The 22,151-nt window shown below is 39.4% G+C and overlaps 2 protein-coding genes across 3 annotated transcripts in view; one reads left to right on the plus strand and one right to left on the minus strand.

Annotated features, from left to right (window-relative positions):
* The window catches only part of LOC148071320 (arf-GAP with coiled-coil, ANK repeat and PH domain-containing protein 3-like), a 47,094-nt gene extending 36,141 nt beyond the window's left edge, over positions 1–10,953 (minus strand). The window contains exon 1 of one of the 2 annotated variants that reach the window (XM_087801598.1): positions 10,751–10,953. In XM_087801598.1, the coding sequence (XP_087657724.1) occupies positions 10,751–10,797 (47 nt within the window). In that variant the 5' untranslated portion in view covers positions 10,798–10,953. The remainder of the gene's footprint in view (positions 1–10,750) is intronic. The other variant, XM_087801597.1, reaches the window with a different exon arrangement.
* Positions 10,954–11,575: 622 nt separating this feature from the next.
* On the plus strand, positions 11,576–22,150 carry pusl1 (pseudouridine synthase like 1). Its single transcript, XM_087801621.1, has 8 exons — positions 11,576–11,754; positions 11,830–11,890; positions 12,311–12,498; positions 17,709–17,858; positions 18,797–18,973; positions 21,099–21,153; positions 21,673–21,835; positions 22,060–22,150. Exons 1-8 carry the CDS (start codon positions 11,699–11,701, stop codon positions 22,077–22,079), a joined length of 870 nt encoding a protein of 289 aa, XP_087657747.1. The 5' UTR covers positions 11,576–11,698; the 3' UTR covers positions 22,080–22,150.
* Position 22,151: the final 1 nt, after the last annotated feature.

Raw genomic sequence — 22,151 nt, forward strand, 5'->3', positions numbered from 1 at the left:
ATCAACCCGGCCCAGGAAAGCACTCCCCATGCGAGGGAGAGAATGTATGAGTGGATTTTGCGGGGGTGGGAATAATGCATCCAAGAAAGCGTGGGACTGCTGACATAGCAGATGGGAAATGTTTCCACTCTGGTTACAAGAAATTCCAGTAAGAACGAAGCATCGAGATGCTCAAAAGTGAAGACCCTGGAACATGACAAAAGCGTCGGGAAAGCGATCGCTTCCTCTTCCCCGCCGCAAAAGATTGGCTTGTCAATCATCTATGTGGCTCCAGAGGTGTTTTTATTCTGTGAGGATTTAGAGATGGTGGGCCCCCCAAACGCACACAGTGAGCCCAAGTCAACAACCATCAATAATAGATGCCTCAGCACACATGTACGAGGAGCCAAAACACTTAAACAAATCAGAGAGAATTAAACAAGAGGATGAATAAACAGACATGGTAAGAAGGTTCAGCCACGGTTTGTTCCACACTGTACTTCACCCTGAAGAGATGAAGGGTCTCTGATGAAGCCCACTTTCCTGCTGCTATACGACGACCTGAATCGTTTCCACTACCAGTTTAAATGCGATCATTACACCAAACATGATCCTGACATGATTGATGACTTCAACTATTTCACAAAAGTTCTTCCACATGTTATCAATACCTCAGGAACCAATTTTAATATCACAAAAACCAAGAGTGTTGACACGTTCCCATCATGTGAAATACTTAAAAAATGATGAGGTCTACTACAAAAATTGCAGAACATATTTTTATTTATAATATATTATTTATAAAGATGTTGATGTACCATATGCGCCAATGATACACAACACAACAACTGTGTACATTTTTGTCGTAATCTGACTTTACTCTGATCCACTGAATAATTTGACTCATTTTATGTATAGTCCGAAATATTCGGCACTTTAATCCAGCCATTTTGCTAACGTAAATTCAGCTGTTTTGTCTGATCCAATTAAATCCTTTAATGCTCTGACTAAATGGAGACTCTTTTTCTGTGACCGTGTAGTGTCAATACAGTTTAAAATGTAGTTAAACCAACTAAAATAAGATGTCAAAGTCTAAGGTCAAGGGAAAAAGTGTTACATTCGACAAGATTTCTTGTAAATATCTTGTCCTCTCCAGACCAATTCCTACACGGATTAAACCGATTAAACCCAGAGTTGAACGTAATTTGGGGCAGAAAGACCATTCTTAGTCACTACAGTATCGAACATAATCAAAAGGAGGAGATTTAAAAGTGTCTCTCTAGTCATTCAAAATCTTTGACTGAAATGCTAGTTTTATCTATGACTCTTTATGAGTTACTCATGACTGGTGAGGGGAACAGCGTATGTAGACCCCCATTCTGGACCGGGACCCTTTACAAACATGTGAATCTCGTCAATATCTTGTGTAACTCGTGTTTTTTTGTTAACTCTGATTTTAATACCAATGTATTCAAAGTCACTCAGGTGTACAATAAAGTTGATTAAAGGCTATTTTTACATCTATGATCTCACCCCATCCATCCAAAAAGCAATTTACAAAGCAATCCACTCTCCTCCTCGCTCCTCACCATCCAGCGAGGAACCAGATGCTAAAGTAATCTAATGAAACTCTATCAGCCTTAAAAGCAGCAGCGGAGAGGGGTGAAGGGCCGAACCAGAAGACAGGAGAGACCACTTTAGCTAAAAACAAAAGACATCTTTGGAACTTTCCTGCAGTCTACACACCACTCATCCTTATCAGGCTTGACACCAGTTTTGGGTTCATTTGTCTCACCAAGTGATACTTTTTTAATTTACCTAATCTGTGACAGAACTCAAGAGAAGAAGTAACCATTTCCGATTAGACAAAGGGAATGTCCTTATAGGAGATAGAAGTGAATCTGATCATTATCTCTGGAGGGTAAAAGTCAAAGGTTTAACTCTAGTGCTAAACCCCGAGTTAGTTAGTTAGTTAATCAGAAATGATTCAGGTGTATACGTTTGTCCAGGTTATTGTAAATATATATTATAAATAATCCTTTATAAGCCGTAAACTCATGTATATGCATTTATCTTTCTATCCCTACCTTGACCAAAATACCTCCAGAGGACAGCGAGCATGAAAAATCCTTACAAATTCCCCAGAACATCTTCTTTGGTCTTTATAGAAACATAGACTAAGAACAGCAGTTGTTACATAAACGCAACAGATCTACACCATATGCTGAGCAACGCTTGTTTAACCTGTTGAAAGAATATTTGAATGAGTGATAAAATCTAAGTGCCTCCAGTAAATTCTACAAAATAAAAGTAGAAGTTTTATTTATTTTCATTCATAACGCAACAAGTCCATCAATGATGACTCACTTCACTTTTTCACAACATTTTAATAATTTATAAGCTATCTCCCAGCTGTAAACAGCTGTTTTTGATTGACAGCTGGATGATCCAGTGACATGTTTGAGAGACAAACATCACTTCCATGACCTTGAAGTGTCAATACATTTGTAATTGCAGTTACAGTAACAAAATAAAATACCAAAGTCAAAGGTCAACAGACAAAAATTGTTATATTTCACAAGAATAAGGTGAGTGAACTGAAGACTGTGGAGTCTCATCACAAATTTGTATTAATACAGAAATATGTTTTTTAAGAAGTTTTCATGGTGTGCCAACTTTTGAAACCATAAGAAATTGAAATGTAGCCACACAGATACATTTGTTTACTTCTGTGTCAGATAGAATAGTTCAAGTTGTGTTGCTTGTTACTTCATGCTACTTCAGATCTATAGTAGGGTCTAGTGAAGATGTCTCAGAGGCTAAAGTTAGTTAAAAACGGCGGTCTTTAGGTAGGTAACACAAAGAAAGTTCACATGGAAAACCCATTCATATTGACATTCAAGGGTAATACACAGCTGATCATTTACAGCTGAAGTACTTGGCTTCACACACTTGTGAAATTTGCTGACTAGAGGTATTTTCAGTTCAAGAGAGTGGTTGAGTAAAGAACATTCCAAATAATCAGACATACAAGAGTCGAGAAACAGACGTGAAAACTACTGCATAGAACAAGTGCAGCAAAAGTATCAAACAGAAACAACACTTTCACAGTTTCTTCTCCGTGGTTTCGATGCCGTGGTGTGACAAACTTTACTGGTTGACCCTTGCAGGAAGTTGGACGATAATAAACTGAATGCTGCCTAACTTGGAGCAGAAGTTTTTAGATATTTTCTGGGTACAAACATGAGGCCACATGTTTAAACAGCACTTCAAGAGTGTGTGTACATGTTCCAACGACTTGAGAGGATTTATTCAAGCGTGCCGAAGCGTGTGAACGTCAGCACCACGGTCTGGCCACCATGCATGCATTCCACATCTGACACGCTGGTTTCATGACTTCCTGAGGCGAGACGTCTCACAGGCGAGTTTGGAAGATCACAGATCAGTCATAGTGTCACTTATCCCGTTAATGTGTCACTCATCAGGATTATGATGACGTGGATGGAACGGGGAAATAAGAACGTACAAAAAGTCGGTTAATGTCCCCTTTCCCACGTAATTCTGTGTTAGGATCCTTGGGTTGTAGCAGGTGCTTGGAAAACATTTGGATGTTATCTAAACTTTTTGGTCAAATTGTTGCTGAAACAATATGACGTGTTTATCTCTAACAAAACTTATTATTAAATGTATCAGATTCAGAATAATAAACTTTTAACCCAGTGGTGTAATACCAACACAGGATTTTATGGTGTGGCATTACAGAATAAAAGAATACATTTATATGAATGAAATAAAATGAGATTCATATATGGTCAATCGAGGACGTAAACAGTAAAACTTGGTGCATGCTGCTTTTTCTTGACCCAATTTTATTATCATTATTTTGTTCGTTTTCTGTTCTTAGAATAGCTACACATGGATGTCTTTACACTCAGAAAGTACAATTAAAAAAACAAAACAATAAACATTTACAAGTAAAATCTGCCCAAATTAATAAATAATGTCCGTCAAAAAAAACATAAGCCAGTAATAGCATTAAATAATTAGTAGATTGAATGAGAAGTAAAACATCCCTAAAAGAATAAATAGAAAATATATTTTTCAATTGATCAAGACATTTTAATCCAGGGAAAACTCAAAATATAATGTATGTATGCTGATGTGATGTTGAATATCTGATCTTTAGTATTTCACAAATGTAAACTATCAATAAACTACCAATACAAACTAAACATTTTCAAGACCCTCTTTGGTCTGTCCTGCTCACTGTTGGGCCTTCTTAGCATTCTCTGATAACTAATACTTATATAATAAATAATCAATGAAGCTTAACACATAATGACTCATGGTCTGACATTGCACTGATGCTTCTAGCAAATTGTCAACATCTAGTAATCCACGTTAAGCAAATCTTCATTGGCGCTGAACGGAGGGTAAAGGGGTTATAGTGTGTGAGCGGTTATCGGGTGTGTTGGCAATCCTGTTGATTTAATCAGACTGTGTGTGTTTGCTGATAATCCCATTTCATATATGTGTTTTCTCGCTAAATCCTCGTGCAGCACGTGCAGCTGAGCGACAGGGAATCTTCTTGGGCGACAACCTCCACGTGCTCCACTGATGCTCACCGTGGACATGCCACTCTACTTTATGCCTGACATGCAGCCAGAGGGACCGATATGATGGCGGGATTAGGGTTTATTCTCCACCTCTCGTATTTCATGGTATTGAAAAGATCAAAGCGAGACACCAACACATATGATGGGACCTTCAGGTTGAGACAAGGATGGTGAAACTAAATTCCTGTTTCTTAGTATTGTCTTAGTATAAAGTATTGTTTACGTAAACCTAATTAGATAAGATGAATTCACAGACTGACTGGTACTAAAAAATGATTAAGTTAAAGGAAGATTGTGTTGTCTTAAATCAATGTTTTGTACACATTCTCTCATACCAAATGTGATCATGACATAAGAATGTCCGGATGTTTAATCCATCAACAAAGAGAGAAAGAGCATCGACACACCTTCACTTAGGTATGTGATGCGTAACCATCGTGTGAGAGCTGTAATTTCTTTGTATATGAGCAACAATTGCCAAAGAATCTGGGTCAATAACACGCCTTCTCTTACATATGTTGCAATCACAAAAACAATGGTCATTCAGAAAACGGTTTAAAAAGTAAAGCATCATAAATGTAAGAGGGTAAGATGTCGATAGTAAGTCTATAGGTTCTACTTTGACTTTGCAATAAAAATAAAAAAAACAACTGTATCACTGTGACGCGACAAAGGGGATGGACAAGTCAAATCTAAAATAAATCATTTTAACACTTTACCAGTTACATTATGTACGCCAGATTCAGACTATGATTAACAAATTGAACCCATTTAATGATCATTTTAAGATTTACTGAGAAGAAACTTGTGAATTGAATAAAATACAGGTTCTCATGCCAGTTGATGACATCATGATGACCACAACGAACCAACTTTTCTTACCAAGACTCCAGTTTACTGCCACTTCAGCGCATCGTACCTGTAATCTTAAACTATGATCTGGTTGTTCGAGAAAAAAAAAAACTATGAACCAAGAGTGTTTCGGTCAAAATGGCTTGAGTGAGTCAATGGTATTCTCTGGATTGAAACTGGATGTAAACCCTCGCTAGAGTATACTTTGATGTATTAAATCTCAATACTTACGTCTTAGTTAATACAGTGACTGTAGGTATTCCTTGAAAAAAAAAAACATATATCAGGTTATGTGGTAAACCCCATCGGATGTGGGCCAAATGTGAGATTTGTATTAAAGATTTCTATATAGCAAGTGATGAAAATTGCTAGAATGAGTCATCCCTGGATTATTGAACTCCCTTAAATCTTCTTTAGCATAACAACAAAAGGGATAATATAGAATGTCCATATATGGACGACATGGATGATCCACGGTATTCTAGTGCACAGTACAGGGCTGTTGAATCACTATAGTATGGTGGAAGGAAATTTGCGATATTTAAGTATATTGATATTTCCTTAAACCCCCACATTTAATGGTGCACAACTTAAAGACTCTGGTGCTATTTGAATATATCAGGTCCTCGAGGTTTCCACACATTAACGTACACATACTGCATCAAAGCAGTGAGCTCATGCAACACTTTAACACTCACTACTTTATGTGATTGCTTTAATACCAATTAACGTGCCCATCCGCCTCCATCATCCCGGTAGCGAAGAAGTCTCCTACAACCAGCCTAAATGATGACTGCCCGGGCCCTCACACTGGTAATTATTAAGTGCTTGGAGAGATTGGTAGTAGGCAAACTGCAGTGGGTCTTGTGCTTGCTGAACTTGTGACCTGAGGACCAGCCGCTCCAGTGTCTTCATCAGCTGTGAAGTCAGTGCCAACGGTCTGCAATAGTGGAACGATGCAGGAAGTCTTCCACAGGGTTGGTACTTTCCCCAAATGTAGACTGACGTTGAAGACATGCTGGAGCGGTTCAGCTAGTTCAGCAGCGCAGGTGTTTATCATCAGGTTATGATCAGACCTTCCAAGTGAAGGAAGAGGTTCGGCCCTGTACGCATCCTTCAAGTAGGAATAAAGAAGGTCAATTGTCCTGTTATTCCTGGTGGGACAATCCGCCAAATGGTGGAAAGTAGGCAGTGTAGAGTCCAGGTTGGCATTATTAAAATCCCCAGAGATATGGATGATGGACAGATGGATATGGGACAAAGAATATGTCTTCTTATGGTCCAATAAGTGACAAAAATAGCTAAGGGTTAAGGATTAAACAGTAATGCTAAGTTAATTCATTTAAAAGGTTATGCTGATAGCTACAGAAATGTTGTCTTGCCTGTTTTGAATAGTCTCCTGTCTAACTCAGAATTGGCTTTCAGTCCAGCTGGTCATTAAAAATATGGGTGTTGAACTAAATCAGGCAAGAGGCCATATTTTGGCACTCTTGGTCTCAATTTAGTTAACTGTCTTTAAAAGGGAGTTTCAAATTCCCTTTTCCTTCTACCTCAGTTTTACTGTTATTTAAATATAATAATAATAAACATTACTTACATTATGTTAAACACTGGCATCTGTATAAGTCCCAAAGTCAACATGCATATTTATCTACTTTGATTTGGCTCAAACCATCCTACACCCTGCATAAAATGACTTAGCAGGCCAAATTTGAGTTTGACACTCATGATCTAAAAGAAATGTGGTTTAGTGAAAACATTAATGTCAGTTCCCATATAAATCAAGGTTTTTCTCCCAAAAAAAAATGTATTTAGTTTTTTGAAAATCTCTTTTCCCCAAAGCCGATGTTGTGTCTAAAAGCAGGATTAAACCTGGTGACGCAGGTATCTAAAAAAGAAAATCTGACTGACAGTTCAAAGCATCAGAAAGTGTGTCAGCACCTTAAGCTTGAACAACATCATCAGAACAGATCTCAGTGTTAAAAAAAAAACGCCGGAACAAACACCTCGGTTCCGATGAATAACACCAATGAAAGTGTCAAACGGCGTGGAAATTGAAATGACCACCATCACTGTGTTCTGATGACTGATATAACATGATGCGTCACAGGGACACAAAGTAGGATTATTTTCCTAGAATTGAGACTTTTATTATGCTTAATTTCCATCAGTAAATCCCTTGTTCTAAGTGTTTTAGTGAAATATACAGCTTATTTTAGATGTGTCACGCATCTGAGCATTGAACCCTGAACTCATTATAGATCTAAATCTCGTTCTTTTCACTCGTCCGACCGGTCTGGAAGGTTTGGTGGCTGAATAGAGAGATGAAAGAATGGAGGCGTTCACACTGCTGTGGGTAGTCTGAGTGAACATTCAATTCTAATAAGGAACAAGCTTCTGGGCTAAAGATAAAACTGCAATAAATTAATTTTCCCATCTCCTGAAGATGATTTATCGCACCTCATATCCAGCTACAAAGGTTTGTTTAGTTCGAAAATGGCAGTTGGAGTATCTACAACGTCACTTACTTCCTTTTAATGAGAGTAATTCTTCTTCTTTTTACCACAAAGCAACAGTTTACCTGCCATGTATCACGACTGCTGCACAATTCAAGGTATTCAAACCATGTGCCACGTGACCTATTAACGGACATCCCCGGGTGGCACCGGGCCACACAGTAACAAGCAGGTGTTGGTGTTTGTTGTGGCCAATGAAAGCAGCAGGTGACGACCAGGAGACAAGCAGGTAAACATGCCGTTGTACAAGAGAGAACAAAAGATGACAAGAACGACGACATATTTAGAATACTACTTCATATTTACCGGTGCATGAGTTCACACACAAACAGGAGCAAAGACAAGTTAATACCTGTAGGAAGTAGGTGTGTGTCTGTGTGTGTTTGAAAGAGAGACACCGTTCTTGTTAAACGATACACTGCATTTATAGCAACTGATTAAAAAAACAAAAAGAAAACAATTGTTTCTATGGTACTTCTTGAATGGATTACACTGAAAATTACACTTAGGTTACATAAGGGTGTTGAGTGGGACTTTTCGTTGTTTTTCCCCCGTTGTATTGAAAAATAATAATAATCTTAATCAACGGATCAATCATGGTATTGCGATATTAAAATCCCAACCACATAAAAAAGTTTGTTTTTTTAAGTGCTGCACTAAACTGTTTGGGAATTATTTTTTTAATTTTAAAGGCTTGTTGTAACATAAACAGTCAGGCCACTGTGTCAAGTTTATTTTATGTTGCTAGAACTCACGATATCATGTGGGATAAAGGAACTCATTGAGCCTTAAGAGCAACAATTGGATTCAATTAAACTTCATAATGATCCCGCTATTAAGTCGCATTCTTCACTTGTACTGTTGAGCCTTACTCCTGCTAACAAACGGCTCCCTTTGTTTGTGATGGAATTTTCCAAAAAATGATTCTACGTGAGGGCCTGTGAAAGTGACAGCGAATGTTGCCCTCAGCTTTCTGCTTCCTTCCTAGACCATCACTTAAGTCCCTGAACAGCATCTTCACTCTAAATGTTCATTTCGTCCCCTTTACTATCCTCAAGTTTATAATCACATCATATTATTATTTTTTCTTCTGCTACACATTTCAGAATAACGTATTTATCCTGATTACTTTGTTGATTATTTAAAAATTTTAATATATCAAAGTTTTTATGCACTTATTTCGGGACAACAGGTAGAGTTTAAATACACCACTTTTTATTAACAATGCTTTATTTAGGGACAAAGTTACCTCTGAGATGCAACTGTTGTTCAACTGATGGGTGTCGATGAGAAGAACTTCTAGAACTTCGAATTATTTTCAAGAAGACGTTCAAGAACATCTGCTGCTGCTCATGATTTGTTGTTTTCAACAAGAATGATAGTGTTTGTATCATGTTTCTGTTTAAAATATGAGCAAATATATGCATCTGGGTCTCTAGGTTTCTGCCCTTTATTCCTGCCACTGTCACACTGTGACTTTGTAATGATTTGACAATTTAATTACAACTGAATTGAATGTGGCCTCTTGGATGTAGTACCTATGTGTAGTAAACCTGCTAATGAATACTTGTGTTTTCTGCGACTTGTCGTCCAGGATATATAGCAGTATAGTCAAATGTATGAATCAAATAATAAATAATATAGATCTTGGACCTCAATTGTTCTCATCAGTATGTGTCTGTTTGTACAAAACTCTCTTTTCATTGGAATATTTACATCAGAAAATGTGCCTAAGCCCTGCCCACTTTTTTTAGTTTAGTTTTTCTGGAGATTAAATCTTGTTTACCATAACCACACCCACTTTGCTGTGATTGTTTATTTTTTTTAAATAAATCTCCACCTACAAGGGACTCGTCGTATAAACAAAGCAGGGCCTTATTACAGCTGGCTGGAGAAGGAGTGAAGCCTTTATTATGTCATAATGGACACGCTTTCCTAACCTCGAGTTCGCTGAGATTTCGGACGGTGGGGAACTTTATATAGTAATGACTTCAAAACATGGTCATGATGAGGGACTTACTGCATCTTGGAGAGGAAGACTTCAACATTTGAAACATGCGAGTGAGTCTGGAGAGTTGGGTTTTAATTCAATATACTTTTTCATATATTAAATAAGAAAAATCCTAATCCTGAGCACTAATGAGAAAAGTTAAGACTGTTGTGACGCAGCATCTTGAAAAGAGACTAAATAAATAAGAACATTGTCTGAGTGGATCAACAAGGGATGTCTGGCCTACTTGCTTCTACCACCTCAACGTGCTCCACTGAAAAAGGGGGAGCCAGACTGGTAGACATAGTGAGGCTACAACTACTTGAGGAGGAGGGGTTGGGCTGCATCTGGATGTGTCCCCGCTGAAGGTCCAGGACAGTCAGAACTACTGCAAGGACGTCTCCAGTCATCACCCACTGAGATGTGGAGGTGACAGCAGGGCCTCCTCCCCCCTCCTTAGACTGCGATCAACCTGTGTGCCATGTTGCAACACACTATTTTCACGACTAGAAAAAAATTAAAAATGGTCTTACGACAGACGCTCAGCGACCCTGCCACACCCACTCAAGATGACCCTCATTCAAAAGCCATGAACGCATCATATTAACGATGGAAAGCAACAGCTAGATAGAGGACAGATTCACCCCCCAAAAATGGGGGGATACGAGTACATGCTCGTGTCTGCTTCCATTCACCCTGTTGAGAACTGGATCACCCGCTCCAAAAAAAAAAAAAATCATGCGTAAAAGAAGGTGTGCCATTTTTTGCGCACCCCAGCAAGGCAGCAGCGTTCTTACCTGAATCGCGGGGAATCTTTAATACATTCCTCAAAGTCCACCGTCATGGTTACCGTTTGTCCTCGTGTATTCCTGCTTCAGTGTGACAATGTCATCGCCGGCGGCGAGGATGTCGATCTGTACTGGTGTGTGTGTGTGTGGTGTGTGTGTGCGGCGGACGCGCAGCGGTCTGTCGCCCCTGTATGTCCCGATGACACGGTGACAGTGAACGCAGCACAGATGATGCCGCACGAGAGCAGAGGAGGCGTCGCTGCGTTTTTCAATGGACGAGGGTGGGAGAGCGCCCCCTGGCGGCAGCAGCGTCAGAGGACACACGTGTCTCCTCTAAACTGAGTAAAAGTCGTGTTTTCTGGTTTACCTACGCAATTTCTTCACTACACTTCTGTAGTTATTCATTCCCCCCAAAAAATGTGATTACTAAATATATGCTATTGTTGGTTAATCAATAAAACACACACTTTATTAAGTCTGTAAAGCACAAATTAATAGCTTAGTGTCGATACAACACCCACTATTCTCTGCTAAAGTTAAACAAATGTGAGTTGCTAGCTTAAACATGTTTGATGCTAACATGTTGGTCGTAGAAAAAATATGCTACGAAGGTTTTCTTGCAGATCAGCTACCCTCCAAAAATAAAAAATGAAACATGAAAGCATAGTGCTAAATGAATATTTGTAGTTTTAATACAAGTATTTTAATTCAGTTTATACTAAAGGAAGCGTTTAAATGAAATGTCGACACGCGTCAGACCTACGTCGTCATACCCTTCTGCTGGAAATAAGTCGGAGTTAATTTGAGTCAGGAACCGCTTCCTGACGAGGACGCAGCAGCGTGTTGTTGTGAACAGTCTCTGCTCGTCCTTCACTGACCACTGCATGGAAGCACCTTCACTTTATTCCTTTATATCAGAGGGTCTTGAGTCGCTGTGTACATCTCGTAACACGAGTCATGAACAACAGTGCTCGGTACCTCATCTTCTTTCAGTACATCGGAACCAAGTACCGGTGGGTCATTGACGTCAACATGGACAAATCTGTGATTCGATGATGAATATGTTTGTTTTTGTTGTTGTTTATTAGTGGAGTTGTCAAAGTTCCCCCACAACAACTAGAACTAAAAGGCGTCCAGGACCACTTGGAGGTAATGTTTAAATACGAGGTTAAGTTTCTGTATCAATATTGATGACATTGTGTTTTTTTTGTCAGTCATAGAGTTAACATTTTAACAAACGAGTTACTCTATTTTTCAACTTCTGTTTTCTTGCTGTGTGTATCGAACACATGCAACAAAAAAAAGATTTAATTACTGAATGATTGTCAGTGTTAATCTTCTTCTAATGGACTTTAAGATACTACATTTATCATATTCTTTTAATTTGAAAAATATTATTTGTAACCATTCTTGTGTGTTTATAAATGTTCTTTTCCTGTGTTACAAATGTATTCATATAATTGATTTTCTTTTCAGTGATAACAAATGAATAAGTAAAACTCAATATGATGATGTCAGAGAAACTTAAGTCATTTTGTTTGTCTCTTATGTCATTTCTTTCATTCTTAGAATGCGATCTCGAAGCTGAGGCCTCTCAACCCAGCATCCTTGTACGTCTCCAGCAGGACGGACACCGGAGTCCACGCTCTGTCCAATTCTGCCCATTTCGACCTCATAAGGACAAATAACAAGCCGCCTTTTCCCGAGGACATTCTAGTGGAGGCCTTGAATTATCATCTTGGGAGTGAACAGATAAAGTAAGAGGTAACGGGTGACATGGTTTTTCTGGAGCTGGATTTGCTGCCAAATAACACGTCTAATATCTTATTTATATGAGCAAATGGTTTCTGTACAATGTATTTAGACAATTAAACATACATTTGGCCGTCCAAACATAATTACCTCAATCAAAGAAAACGGCTTCAATTTTAACACTTTTTTGTTTGATTGAAGCTAAAAAAAATTCAGGTCTCAGTTCTTGGTACAAACCCATGTTCAGAATCAGACATATAGTTGCTTAGTATTGTAGGAGTTTAAAAATTGGTTGAAGAAAAAAACACCACACACCAATTTTTAATTTTTGTTCTAAAATAACTTGTGATGACACATCAACTTAAAACTAGTTGAATGACTAATATACCGTGACTTGAGGTGTTTAGTGTAATTTTTATTTTCACTGTAAAAGTTATTTGGGATGGTGTGAACATGCTACATAAAGTTATGTTATTTACAAAGCCGTCATAAACGTATCATATTTCATTATCCAAAGAGTCGATGGAGGACTTCACTCGCGACAGTTACCAACGTCCGGTGAACGTGTTTCCGGCTCCGCTTCTCATCGACTCGGACTCTGTGGAATATCGTTTGATCTCTCGGGTACCGGGCGATTTCCACAAGCGATCGAGTCAGGCTGGAGTACAGGTCAGGATGAGACGCGCAGTCGCGATCGCTCGGAACAACTCTGACGTCATCGAACGTCATCGATGTTTGATCGACATTCCTCTCGCTGAAGAGAATGATGACACATCAGCGCTGCCGTCTGTCCAGACCTCAACGAGAGGTGGTAAGATTTTTTCATTTCCTCTCTTTAATTCGGCTTTTACTACGGAGTTGAACGTCAGTGACAGCTGGTACCCACGTGACCGCTGTTCGCTTCAAAAGATCCCGGTCTGCGCGCCTGTCAGTGACACGGCGTCGTCAGTGACGTCATCGGTGCTGAATGTGGGACTTCTTAATGTTCGCTCCATTACTAATAAATCCTTTATTCTTAATGATATTTTCACAAGAGTTAATTTGGATTTATTATGTCTTTCTGAGACTTGGCAGAGAGAGGAAGAGTTTATTCATCTGAACGAACTCTGTCCAGTAGGGAGCGCTGTTCTGGGGAAGCCTCGCCTCTCTGGTCGTGGGGGAGGTCTTGCTACTGTTTTTAGGGAGAGTTGTTCTTGCAAAGTGATTCAGACACAGGAATTCACTTCTTTTGAATCTCAGATGATCTTGGTTGGTTCTACAAGACCTTTCTATTGTGTGTCAATCTACCGCCCGCCTGGTCCTGCGGCGGTGTTCTTGAAAGACTTTAGTGACTTCTTATCTTCCATTATTCAAATGGAATCTGTTCTTATTCTTGGAGACTTTAATCTTCATGTTGATGACGTCACATCTTGTTCTGCTAAAGAACTTTTAACTTTAACTGAAGCCTTTAATTTTGAGCAACATGTTTCTGAACCCACTCATCAAAAAGGCCACATTTTAGACTTAGTTTTTACTCTTGGCCTGGACATTTCTAATGTATCTGTACATGATGTCCATCTGAGTGATCATTCTCTTGTCTTGTTTAACCTGGACTTCATCCCTGAACCTAAGCCTTTGAAAGTTAGGTCTCAGAGGCGTGTCATCTCAGCCGATACTGCAGACAGTTTTTCTGCTATGTTTGACGCTCTTTCCTTTGATGACTGCACAGACGTGGACAGTTTGATTCACTGTTTCACTGATCACTGTGTTGAAATACTGGATCAAGTGGCACCTGTTAAATCGAACTTGAAAATTCAGAAAAAACGGTGCCCTTGGACAAATGAAGATCTCCTGAGTCTGAAGAGACTTTGTCGAAAGACTGAGCGTCTCTGGAAGTCCACTAAACTTGAGGTGCACAGACTTCACCTCAGGGATCTGTTGACTTCTTACAATGAGATGGTAGAAACTGCTAGATCTGATTACATCAGAAAACTGGTAGCAGCAAATAGGAAAAACCCCAAAGTTTTGTTTGACACGATTAATTCTCTTGTGTCTCCTGCTCCTCAAATCACGCCTGTCTTCTGTGAAGCTGACAGCAATGCATTGTTGAGATTTTTCATTGACAAAATTAAATTGATCAAAGAGAAAATCTCTCCCCCTTTGTTTGGAACCCCTACTGTCTCTGAGCCCATCTCCTCCTCTTGGTCCTCCTTCACTGCTGTATCTTTGGGTGATATTTCAGCACTAGTGAACAAGATGAAACCATCCTCTTGCTCAGATGACGTCCTTCCTTGTAGGCTTTTTATCAAAGTATTTGATGTAATTGGCCCCTGGGTTACCAATATGGTGAACCTCTCCCTTTCCACAGGGGTTTTTCCCAATGCATTTAAACATGCCATTGTGGAGCCTCTGCTCAAAAAACCAGGCTTAGACCCAACTGACCTCAGTAATTTCAGGCCTATTTCTAAGCTCCCTTTCTTGTCCAAGATCTTGGAGAAGGTGGTGTCTGAGCAGCTGTCTTTGTTCCTGGATCAGAGCGACATCCATGAGAAGTTTCAGTCTGGCTTCCGTAAACATCACTCTACGGAGACAGCTTTATTGAAAGTGTCCAGTGACATCATGATGTCGGCTGACTCGGGTAAATTCACTGTTCTGGTGCTCTTGGATCTGTCCTCAGCCTTTGACACAGTTGATCACCAGATCCTGCTGAGAAGACTAAGGGATAAAGTGGGACTGTCTGGGTCTGTGTTAAAATGGTTCTCATCTTACCTTTCTGGGCGCAGTTTTAGTGTATCTGCCAATCAAATGAGGTCTGAATCGGCAGATCTGTTGTGTGGAGTCCCTCAAGGTTCTGTTCTGGGTCCTTTATTGTTTTTGCTGTACTTGATTCCCCTCGGTAAAATCATTCAGAGATTTCCAGATGTTTCTTATCACATTTTTGCTGATGACATCCAGCTCTACTGCTCTTTTGACCCAACTGAGCCCCAAAGGCTGAACAGCTTAGTCAATTGTTTGCTAGAAATCAAACAATGGCTGAGTGAAAACACTTTACAGCTAAATGTGGACAAAACTGAAACTCTGGTGATTGCTCCTGATGATAAGATCCCAGGGTTGAGTCAGTGCTTGGGTGACTTAGGTCAGTCTGTCAAACTGAGCCTGAGAAACCTGGGTGTTGTATTTGATAAAGACATGTCTCTTGTTCGACATTGCAGAAAACTGACCAGAAACTGTTTCCTTCAACTGAGAAAAATCTCTAAACTTAGGAAAATGTTGTCGGAACATGATCTGGAGCTTGTAATCCATGCGTTTGTTTCTTCTCGTCTGGACTATTGTAACAGTTTGTTTTCATGTCTTAACAAGAAGGAGCTGTCTCGTCTGCAGTTGATTCAGAACTCTGCAGCGAGAATTCTGACCCACTCAAGTAGGAGAACTCACATTTCTCCGATCCTAAATACTCTTCACTGGCTTCCAGTTTCTTTCAGGATCAACTTTAAAATTCTGGTTCTTACTTTCAGAGCTATTCATGGTCAGGCTCCTCCTTACATCACTGATCTGATCCAGCCTTACACCCCAGCTCGGGCTCTGAGGTCTGTGGATCAGAATCTACTTATGGTTCCACGCACACGGCTCAGGACCAGAGGAGAGAAATCTTTTCAGGCTGTTGCTCCTAAGCTTTGGAACGATCTTCCTCTCTCTTTGCGCTTGATGGAGTCTACTGACTCCTTTAAGAAACACCTTAAGACGTTTCTATTTGTTCAGGCTTTTCCTTGAATTTCTCGAACTCCTGTGTTGTTCTCAGTATTATCTTGATCTTTAAAGTATGTACTTTTTTGAGTATTGTTTTGATTGTCTAAGCGCTTTGTTACCCTGGTCTCGAAAAGCGCTATATAAATAAATATTACTTACTATAAATAAAATATTACTTACTTACCTCATCTGTATCCATCCTTCATTCATCAATGGAAGTCTGGAAACAGAAAATTTGTCAAACTGCAGCAAACTGGGAAAACTTTTGCGACATTTAGCGAGTGCTCATGGGAAATGTGGTCTCCCGTTACGCAAAAAACTACCACTTTATTCCACTGGCGTCGCTCGACTTCAAATCGCATAGAGCTGCTTTAAATGTAGAAATAAAGACAAAATGCTGAGTAGATTAAAATGACGCTGAACTGTATTAAACTTTTACCAATGTGTGTTAAAGTGATAGTCGAAATGAGGGTAAGTAGAAAGTGTGACATTTGAATTTTGGGTGAACCAAGGGTTGGGATTATCGTGTCTGCATTTTTTAAGTTATACCATAAAATGTAAGTTCATTTTAAGGTAGCGACAGGAGCACAGTGGTATTTGCCTTCATCATTAAAAACATCCAAATAACTCTATACTGCTGGTCTGTAACGTCCCACTTGTATTGCCTTAACAGGAGGAATTGTTCCAAAAAAACAAAACAAAATCTTTATAATTTAAGTTTATTTGTAGTAGAAGCTCCCGGTCTCGGCTGCTGCCTGAAGTCTTTCCTCATTAAAAAACATTGCGAGTGTTTGTGTGCAACGTTCGCTAACAACTATCTTAAAATACAGACTTAGTTGTTTTTGAAAAATTTCTCATGTTGAGGCTTCAATACAAGAGGAACGTTACAGACCAGAAGTATGGAGGTATTTGGATGTTTAGTCGTGTTTTTCTGGATGAAAACGACTGAGCTCCAGTCACTACATCAAAATTAACAAATATTTTTGTCTAAAACGCTAAAAAGTAACAGACTATTCTGAAAATACTGAGGGCGAGTATATGACGAGTGAAATTAAAATGTTGAACTATGTTGGGAGAATTTGTTAAATTCTCGATGCCTGGACAGAGTGAAGAACGACGTTACTTGTGAGGGGAGACACACGGATCATTTGATCACTTAAATTCTTATAACAAACTATCACTTTAAGGTGTGTGTGGCGTGAGAGGGCACAGCAGAGTGACCTCACATTGTAGCAGGTGCTTCAGGCAGTCGCAAGGGTTTCCTACGCCACGTGTCGCATCCAATCTCCTCCCCAGGAAACATAACCTACTTTCTCTCATCGTGTACACGCAACACGAGCAAACACAGGCGTGCTGTGGACCGTATGGATAATATAATAACGGCGACATGGGCTCTGTTCAAAATCAATTGAAAATAAAAACAGTTTGTTTTAACATGCAGGACATCAAGGATGCACACTTTGTCTTATGAATCGTTTCCTTCTTTCAGAGTCACCCGTGCCCACCACGTGCCTGACCATTTCCACGCTCGCTTCCAGGCCCGATCTCGCACGTATGTCTACAGAATAGCCGAGGGAATCTCCCACCGTTACCAGATGCCGCTCACAGAGTCGGATCTGTGCTGGGGAATCCACAACACGTGAGTCACCTGCTTCACTCTGCCTCTTTATAGGCACTGGAAACAAAGCACATGCTCTGGATGCTGCTTCTCCTTTTAATGAAGCATGACACACCACAAGAGAAGGATGAGTGAAGGAGTCTAATGGATAAGATGAGGTCCCCTGTAAGGAGGAACACGTGGGCTCCACACTTTTTCGGGGGAAAGTAGGGCAAGTTAAGCTGCAGGCTTATACACATTGGTAACATCTCTGAAACACCAAGTATTTTTTCTCTTTCCCGCTTACTTTCACGTTCCCCCAGCCGTGCTTAAATATCCCTCATTTTCAGTATTGCATCTCCCCCCTCCTCCCATCTTCTCCTCCGTGTCTGCAGCCTCTTTTCCTCCTCCTGTTGTCATCACACATCCTCTTCCACTGGAAAACATATCTGGAGAAACATTTGTGCTGATCCGGATAGGAGTGTGTACTCGCAGGAGTCTGCCAAAAGGATACGTATCAAGATACAGGGGCATACGAAGACGAAATACTGATATATATTCTGATACTGCAGGAACAAGAATATACTGTATTTGTAGTATCTTCGAGTACTTGACTGTGGTGTTGTAGAATATACAGACCACATTACTCTTGACAAAGTCGTAACTGCTTTCATTCCTTTTGAAACCAAAATATGTCCAAACATCAGCTTTAAAAGCAGCTGGAGTCAACTGTATCCTCTCGCCCTCAGATATTGCCGAGATCTCGTGGGATTTTATTGTGCCTTTAGCTGCGTAGGAAATTATGATTGCTGCCATCTAGTGGCCGGAAGTTTATTGATGCACAAAAATGATCAATCGCTGTAAATATTTATAAAAAATGTCTTGTTTAATACACACTTTATTGAAATATATAAACCATTAAATATGATTTCAACAATATTTTCTCACACATCAAATTCTAATGCGATCTCTTTCTGTAGCACCGGGCCTCTGGATGTGGATGCGATGCGCGAAGCAGCGGCCATCTTGGTCGGAACCCACGACTTCAGTAGTTTCAGGGCAGTGAACTCCGACCTGCCTTTCACATGTCCCGTTAAGACGGTGGATGTGGTGGGAATTGATCCAGGAAGCTCCAGCGTGCGAGCTCACTTCCACAGGTAGAGACTTGTGTCTCACGGCTTTGATTGAAATCATTTTCTAATACATTTTTGAAACGTTAAAGGTAATTTGAAGGCTGAGCAGTAACCGGTTGAGAGCAGAACCCGTGAAAGAAATTATGGATGTGCTTTTCCATTTCTGGTTTTTAAACTTGCATCAACTTGGGTTTCAAGTTGCCATGTTTCTGAATCATTTAGAGTCGCTCCACTCAGGCTCTTCTCCGCGTCGATACAGAAGAAATGGGATTCAAAGGAAAGTTTCAAACCAGTTCTGTCCTCAGTCGTCATGGGTTGATGATCACAGGATTAAAGTTCATCAGATTTGAGCCACTCAAAAGTGATAAATACCTTCAAAAAGCAAAAAGATGTGTTTAAAAAAAGATTTGTAAGAACATAAACATGAGACATTTACATGTAATTCACTAAACTGTTATGTTGCGTGAAAGACATTTGAACTAGTTAAATAACTTTATTATGTAAAAAGATTAATGTAACAATTAACTGTATATGTAGAGCCGGTCTATGTGTGTGTCTACATGTGTGTGTGGATGCTTGTGTGTGTACTGTATTTGTCTGTCTATCTTTGTGTTTTTTTGCGTGTATAAATATGAATATCTGCGTGTGTTTGTATGTGTGTGTCTGCATCTTTTTTTTTTTCATGTGTATATGTCTGCGTGTGTGCGCATCTCTGTATGCATCTTTGTGTAGGCCTGCGTGTGTCTGTGTGTGTTTCTGTGCGTTCGTTCATGTGTGTGTTTGTGTCTGCGTATGTGTTTCCGTTTCTTTGTGTATGTGTGTGCATCTTTGTGTTTTTATGTGTTTTCAGGGGTTAAGGAGAGTGTGTTGACAGTAGTTTGGCCTCAAACATCTTTCTTGGCTTTTGGAGTTTCACCCTGCGGAGCCTTAATAACTCCTCCGAAGCATACCAGATGAGAATTGTGTCATCGTTTCAGAAAGTCAAAGTCATGCTGTCTCTGAGTCACGTGCGTTGCAGCTAAATGATTCACGACAGACGCCGTGAAGTCACGAGTCATCCAGGGCTCACTCTGTAGCTAAAGCATCTCTTTCCACCATCAGACGAGTTAAGAGCAAACAATAGTTTCACTGCCAGTTAAGAGAGTGACGAGATCCGTTGAAACACAAACAATGACATGAATTTAGAACAGAGTGACTGATCTATGTCACACATGTGATATGGAGGTTTTCATTCTGAGGCCAGTTGAGAAGGTTTGAAGGTGTCCGTGCCTGAACTGTGGCCTACATTTCCCCTTACATTACCCTTAACATAGATCAGTGTAGAACTTGATTGAGGATCGTTGTTAACAGTGATTTTAAAAGCACAATTAAAGTTTGGTTCTGGTCTGTTGACACAATAATTATGAATTCAATGTCTACTATACTGCTACCTACTTCTCAGAGGTAAATAAAGTATTACTTAACTATTATTTTTGTGTTATGTTGTTGTAACTATTACTATGTACAATATTATTGCTATTATTATTTTTGTTTTAAATTATTATCATTACTACAATCGTTGCTGTTATTACTATGTGATTGTTACTATTAGTATAACTTTTGATCTTTCTATTGTTTTGTGTTATATAATTACCACTACCATTGTTATTGTTGTTGTCATTATTATCGTTACTATTATATCTGTTACCTTAATTAAATTTTATTACGACTAACATTACAATTATCATTATAATCACTTTAATTGTTGTAGCTATTGTTACTAAAGTTATTATAACTGATATTGTACTATACTTTTTTTTTTATTATAACTAACATTCCCAATTTACTCTCTCAATAACTTGAAAGTTAGGAGTCCAAGATATAATTTTTGTCTGAACCTGCAGCAGGTCACACGTCAGTATGAGAGCTTGTTTGTTGTCAGTATTGTAGTGTTACGCGATGATGGTGAGCAACATAATCTGGTCTGAGCTGGAGCGGAATATTGATCACGTGACATCATCATAGGAGTCGCATCCATCAGCAGGGATTCGACGTAGACCTCATGTCACTCATGTTTAATCAGCAGGATTTGAACATCAAAAACTTGTTGAAACATGATGTTTGTGTCAGAGATGACACTTCGTTTGGAACTACTGGTGTGTCTCTGCAGGGAGATCCTGTTCTGGGACCTGACCTTCAGGAGCCGGTCTTTCCTCTACAAGCAGGTTCATCCCTCTTTAACTTCATTGACTCTGAATCAGTCTCTGTTGGTGAAAAGCGTCAATCTGGCAACAAAAAAAAAAGACAATTGAACAGTGCTTTTAAAACCGTATTTTAGAAGTATATCAGTGCCATTAGAATATTGATTGGTTGAATTGAAAATGCTGGAAATATGTTGTATTATGCTTTCTTAATCTGTTGACCTTTAAACTCTATAAATATACTGTATAATAGTGGCATCAGACGGTACCAAAAGTGTGCAGAGATACTTGTTCCAACTTTCGACCAATCCTGTGACACGCAGACGATCATGTGATGAAATCACATCTGGTGTGTCAATTCATCACAGTGGATTCCAAAGTAACTTCAATCTTCATGTGAATTTAAAAGTTATTGCTCGATTGGAAGTTAATTTAAAAGTCTACTTTAAAAAAAAAAATAAAAAAAAGTTTTTTGAATATTTGAAAACATTCATGCAGGAGTGTGGTTGGTTAAGCAGCTGGTCTTGTGCGCGTCTGCTTCAGGTGCGCAGGATGACCGGAGCTCTAGTCGCAGTAGGACGCAAGACGATCTCTCTTTCCCGACTCAAGGAGATTTTGGAGGCTCGTGAGTCTACAGCGTTCCCTCAGGGTCTGGCTGCACCGGCCAACGGCCTCTTCCTCACCCAGGTGGAGTACAAGCAATCAGGTGCGTGACATGAGATCGCCAACGATAAAATGAGATGGTTTTTATTTAAAGAATTGTGGATTAAAATACAACTAGAATCCTAGATTGTAGATCTATTTAGGGCAAATGAATATGTGTGTAACATGTTGTATAAAATTCAGCACTTATCTGTCCTTCATGATGTCATATAGTTAGAAGTATTTTGGTTGTTTTGAAATAATATTTTCCTCCCTTTTCATCCACAGACCTGCAGCGACCATCTTGACCTTCTGCCAGACCTTTTACTTGACTTCAGTGGAATGTATTTTACTTTTTGTATTAAACAATGAAACTTTCG

Source organism: Callionymus lyra, chromosome 10, assembly GCF_982586985.1.
Source record: "Callionymus lyra chromosome 10, fCalLyr1.hap1.1, whole genome shotgun sequence".
NCBI lineage: Eukaryota > Metazoa > Chordata > Actinopteri > Syngnathiformes > Callionymidae > Callionymus > Callionymus lyra.

What these genes read in the sequence shown, in the direction of transcription:
- pusl1 (XM_087801621.1), top strand. Translation starts at nt 11,699, where the DNA reads ATGAACAACAGTGCTCGGTACCTCATCTTCTTTCAGTACATCGGAACC. An exon ending in CTTGGGAGTGAACAGATAAA is followed by an intron (nt 12,499 to 17,708) that starts GTAAGAGGTAAC and finishes TCCTTCTTTCAG; the next exon opens with AGTCACCCGTGCCCACCACG. An exon ending in GGTGGAGTACAAGCAATCAG is followed by an intron (nt 21,836 to 22,059) that starts GTGCGTGACATG and finishes TTTCATCCACAG; the next exon opens with ACCTGCAGCGACCATCTTGA.